The sequence below is a fragment of the Eurosta solidaginis genome, chromosome 1 (genome assembly GCF_040869045.1).
Source record: "Eurosta solidaginis isolate ZX-2024a chromosome 1, ASM4086904v1, whole genome shotgun sequence".
Lineage (NCBI taxonomy): Eukaryota > Metazoa > Arthropoda > Insecta > Diptera > Tephritidae > Eurosta > Eurosta solidaginis.
In genome coordinates, this window is record NC_090319.1 from 351,202,198 (window position 1) to 351,208,197 (window position 6,000).

Genomic DNA, 6,000 nt, shown 5'->3' on the forward strand with positions numbered 1-6,000 from the left:
CAAGAAACTGATTTAAAATCAGAATATTCTGTATACTATCTTTTGTGATTCACCATATATGTATATAATCCACGTTGTGTAATACTGACAATATGTAAGAAATTAACGAAAAGAAGTTTCACTTCTAGTAATCATCGACGTCGCGGACAACGCTTTTCCTAGTTTCAATCTTAATTAAGTTAATATTTCTTAATTAATTGAGCACATTTTAAACGTTTAGCACGCGTTACTCATCAGCAAACGTTGCTTAATTCCTGCACAATACCTCAGAATATGGTGTATGCTGCTGAAAATTGCACACAAGTGAATTGTTGTTTTGTTTTTATTTACACAATATGTAGATTGTCCGTTTTGCCCCTCATATTTATAGGCATTTGAATAGAAGAGAAATATAGCATTGATGTCAGACCTAATTAATTTACATTAAGCGATGTCATAAATACATAGATGTAGTGCTGCTTTAATGTTTTTTTTTATACCTTTCATGAACATGAAATGGTATATTAACTTTGGCCCGATGTTTGTAACGTTGAGAAATGTAGAAGATAGACTCACCATTTAGTATACCGAATTGATCAGGGCGACGAACTGAATTGATATAGCCATGTCCGTCTGTCCGTCCGTCCGTCTGTCTGTTTGAACGCAAACTAGTCCCTCAAATTTTGATATATCTCAGTGAAATTTGGCACAAGGATGTATTTTTGTATTATATTAGACATTTGTAGGATCCGGTAGGATGGGGCCACTATAACATATATCTCCCATACACCCGATCGTTCATATAATACGATTTTGGTCATTCCTACCGCAATTTATATAAACTTGAAACTCGGTGATATATATTCTAATATATCATAGAAAATTTTGAGAAAAAAATCACTTTGATCGGAGCTATATATAGTATATATCCCATACAACCGATCGTTCATATTGAAATATTTTTGGCAATTTCTCCCTTAATTTCCAATATAAAAACGTTAAACTTGATGATATATATTCTAATATATCATAGAAAATTTCCTGTAAAAATCATTTCGATCGGAGCTATATATAATATATATCCCATACAACCGATCGTTCAGATAAGAGGGTTTTTCACCATTTTTTTATATCTATCTTAAAGTCGTTTAGGTATGTACATCTGTTCACTATATATTTCTTATCTTATACAGCGCAGTATTTGGAGATTACGAATGGAATAAGATTATTGTTCAGCCGTCAGTCCCGTCCTTACTTGTTTTGTTTTAACAAAATACTTAATTAAAGAATCTTTACTGGCTACGTACCTTCAGTGGGTTTTTTAATTATATAATATAAGCACATCAAGGCCAGCATATAATTAAAGCAACATTAATAGGGATGATGTTTTTCGGAAATAAAATGATAGTTTTCAGAATTTTTTTTATGTCTATTATTTTTATGATTGCCCATGCTATCGTCATAGATATGTATATATATAGTGTCTTATATATGTGATGTATATATATATATATATATATATATATAGCCTTGATGCAGTGCCGCCTTGTACTCGATTTGTGCACTGTACTTAAGTTTAAGAAGAAAACAATTGATACCAAGGAAAGGAGGTGGCAAGCCGTACAAATTCCAAGAATCCGTGATAGCAAGTTTGTGAACTTAAAGCTTGTGTTATTTTCTCCAGCATCAATTTAAAGAAATCGCATAATAGGGGGTCACCCTGTCCCAAAAATCGTTAAATGTGTGTTAAATGTTAAATTCTGACTGAACTTATGGTGGTGCCCAACGTAATTTTCCACAGCAGTAAGTTTTTCGGGGAAACCAAATTCAGACATAGCTGTACATAGGCTGCTCCTTATCGTGCTCTTAAAGGCTGCTGTAAAATCAATGAAGGTGAAAACATGTGTATTTAACCTGATTACCTCTTGGGCTTAACCTCACGGTGTCAGACATACAGATCTAATTGCGTGATCTGCGGCCCAATTGAAACACTTTGTTGCCGAATCATGATTCCCTGCGTCAGTTATCACGCTTGGGATACCGCCAGATGCGTGATACAATTTTACAATTTCAATACAGGTATTAAGGGATGTGAAGAACTCTTTCTGACCACAAGGATAGCCTGCATCACAATTAGACGGATTGATTACAATGTTTTCTATCGGCTTGTTTGAATTTCTTTTCGAGTCACCGACTTAAACCCTGATCTAATAATCACATTCACCTAGATTAATGTCCGTTCGAGGCATCTACATAGGCAACAATCCACAGACATACAACAGGGCCACAAATAAAAGATTTGACTAACTTTTTCTTTGGCCTACCGCAGAAGAATAATTGAAAAACTTATATTTGTAAACTTTCCAATGAACAATACCGCACTATTTCGAATGAAATACTTTTGTGTCAACTCTAACCCCGCCATATGAGACCACAACCCCCGAAGGGATTCATGGCGTTGTGTAGCACAATATATAGCTCCTCCAACCCAATTGTCAACCTCACCTTCGAGAGGCGAATCCCGTTTCACTAACGGACTAGGCTCTGGCGACCCCAAGCTCCCCATGGAAATTGGGGGTGGGAGGGAGTTATGTAATGAAGGTTTATGTGGCCATATAAATCGTTCCCGAGATGGTCGGGCTAGTACCTTAATGGTGCTGTGTTATCGGAGCGTACCGGATCTGTATCCGGCAAAGGACCATCACATCGATAACACCCCCCAAAGCTTCGGGGAATAACCTTATCGCTACAACAACAGCAACAATAAACCCAGAAATTCACTCACTAGCCTATCCCAAGTGAAAAAGATGAGACTTGTAAGCGTCATATGATACATTATATATAGGTCGCAACTGGCCTTTCCTGCTCCCCGCGACACAGTGTTTAAGGACCATAAAGGGTCGCAGAACACGTATCCACATTGGCCCTCTTCGAGTTGTCATCGCCCAGGATTGGCTAGTCATTTTATTAAGGTCGTCCTTTACGACCAGTTTTCCTATCTCGTGTGTATGCTACCGTTACCCGCAGGAGCAAGGAAAATGTGATGTGTGTCAAATATTTTTCCACGTTTTTTTTTACAGATTTGGGGCATTGTGAAAATCTAGTCTATGATGGATTTACCAGGTCTGGCGATTTGTGGACTGATACACGGTGGGCTTCAATATTTCGCACAATACGTTTGACAGCACCGATATTAAGAAAGCTGATTCCGGGATAGTTAGCGTAGTTTATAGGATCAGTCTTCTTCTGGACTGAGCTAAGAACACTTAGACTACATTCGTCAGACATACATACGTCTGACCATGTTTTAACAAAGAGGCTGGGGCATGCCTTGCCTCTTAGTCACGTTTGGTTTTAATCTCTAAACTTGAAAATCTATAAAACCCTTATCCACCAATGACTTTTCCTATGTCGAAATTAATAGCGAAAATATTTTCATGCTTGAACAAATGTCTTTCATTGTATAAATAATTTGTGGATACGGAAACAGCTGGCATTTCTTCACGTAACAAAGGAAAAAAGATCTCTCCAATCTTCGAGTAATATATATATGTATATCTAGTTCTTTAGTTGATCTCCAATATCATTCTTCAATCCTTTTAGAAGTTTGGTCGAGTTGATCTCCAATATCATTCTCAAATTATTCTCAAACCTTAAATTTAAGTAACTTCTTGATAAGCTACAAGCTTGAAACTTGGAATATACTTCAGAACCCGATGTAAATGCAATAATAAGAAAAAAAAACTCCGATAGGTGGCGCATTGAGCGAAATATTTAAAAAAATCGTATTTGTGGTCCGATTTGGCTCATACATGAATATAAATCGACCCCTATGAATGTGGCGCAAGAATCGAGATCTTAAAAACAATTTTATTTTTTGTCCGATTTGGCTCATCTTTGGACACCACAATATATACATGAATAGAAAGCGACCTATAAAAAAATCGGCGTTGGGTGGCGGAGGCATCGAGATATTCAAAAAAATCTTATTTTTACTCCAATTAGGCTCATATTTGGCACACATATTACATACAGAAATAGAAATTACTTTATATCGCTAGACAAGGATCGAGAATTTAAATTTTTAAGTTAAATGTTTTTATTGAGTCATAAGCCACCTTTTCATAGGCCGGGTCACATATATGAAAAACTGCTTATGTGACGGGGTACCAAAGCGCAAATGCCAAACGCCATTGCGCAAATAACTAAAAGATTAACCAGAGTTTAACCCTGTCAGATCGGTCGCTTAAGCTAAGCTTAAACTTTTATTAAATAAGACGTATTTCCAAATTGGTATTCATAACTTCGAAATTTGAGCCTTTTGACTTAGCTTCCTCTTGCTCTCGGTGTAACGCATAAATTAGCAAACCGTTTCTAGTGTTCTGAAGCATGATACCCGGTTTAGGCTTAGATTTTCTTGCTTTCAAAATTATTTTCGATTAATAGTAAATTTTAAATCTTCATGTATTTAACATTTATTTTGATTTTTTTTATATTTGCAGTTCGAAGCAACCAAAATTCTCCACAATGCTCACCTGAATCAAAAGGAGTTCGCACAGCGTGTACGGCTGCAGCAGAGCGACATAGCAATAAACAAAAACATCATCAGCAGCAACAACAACAAATTCAACAAACAAAAGCCAAAGAAATGCAACAGAAAGATGTGAAAAAGGTCAAAACTGCTGTTACTAACCAAAAGAATGGGTCGAATGGAAAAGTTGCTGCAAAAGAATGTACAACAACAATAAATGATGTACAACAAGTGAACAGGAACTCAGTAGATACCAGCAACCGAAATAAGGACGAACTGGAAGTTAGTAGAAAAAAGAGCGTACCAAAGCTTGAGGGAAATGAATATTACAACTCATCGCTTGGTTGTCGCTGGCAATGGCTAAGGGGTCGAACCCGAACGGTTAAAGACCACCAGCAAGAGCAAGGGAAAGTCTCAACAAGTAAAATACTACAAGTTTATAAGAGACACGCAGATGAACAGTTGTACAACACAGTGTCCAGGGCGATGACGACAATGAAGACAACAAACGGTAGTAGTTGAATAGTTGTAGAAAACTTTTGTAAAAACGCACAAACACACGAACTGATATAAAGTGGTGATAGATATTTGAGATACTTGAATGATGGATGTAAAGGGTGGGTTGATTTTTCAAATGTTAGTGTATGTACTATAAGTAAAGTTGTGACGGAAGGAAATGCGATGGTCAACAATGTTCTCGTTAAACTCTAGTTGAAGTGAGAAAAGAAATCAGTAAAAACATAAAATAAGTTAAAAATACATGAAATATAAGCAAATAAAATAAAAATAATAAGAGCAAAAGATTTTTTTTAAGTGAAAATAAAGCGTAACTGATGTAACTAAGTACATAGTATGTATGTATGTGTTTACAGTTGCACCAAAATTATTTTGTAAACTTGCTTCCAAGCAGCGGTGTGAGTAGCAAAAATACACTGAATTCTGAACAACAACAAAAGTTATAATACCCAGATTATCTGTTGTTGCAATTGACATTTGCTGAGCCAGAGCTTAAGTTATGCAGCGCAATGCTTGCAATTTGTTCCTACTGAAGGATTAGCAACAATATCAAAATCATCATAGCCCCGCTGGGAAATAATGAGGTATTTTATATTTGCAACATTCACCACTTGGAGTCTGTGGAATACAAAAGTAAAACTTTAAGTTAGGTAAGAATTGTTGAAAAAAATATAATATAAATAAATAAATAAAAACAAAAATTTACTTAAGCGTTCAAAGATGCGCAATGATGAAGATGTTACGTCGCAAAGTTTGAATTTGAAAATTGAGTCAGAGAGTATCCGGGAGACCTTAGCTACACTTTTCACTAAAACGATTGATTTTAAGCTGAGAAGTATGTATATAAAGAAAATGGCAGCTTGCTCGGTCACCACACCGAAAGTGCTCCTCGGTTCAAGTCCCGGGAGGAGCAACATTAAAATACTTTGAAAAAATTGTCTCTTGTGGCAGAGTCGCCCCTCGGCAGTGACTTG

General features: G+C 36.2%; 1 protein-coding gene across 3 annotated transcripts in view; it reads left to right on the forward strand.

Moving 5' to 3' along the window:
* The window catches only part of LOC137238065 (uncharacterized), a 115,211-nt gene extending 109,482 nt beyond the window's left edge, over positions 1–5,729 (forward strand). For all 3 annotated transcript variants that reach the window (XM_067762640.1, XM_067762638.1, XM_067762639.1), the window contains exon 5: positions 4,482–5,729. In XM_067762640.1, coding sequence (XP_067618741.1) covers positions 4,482–5,032 — 551 coding nt within the window. In that variant the 3' untranslated portion in view covers positions 5,033–5,729. The remainder of the gene's footprint in view (positions 1–4,481) is intronic.
* The last annotated feature ends 271 nt before the right edge of the window (positions 5,730–6,000 follow it).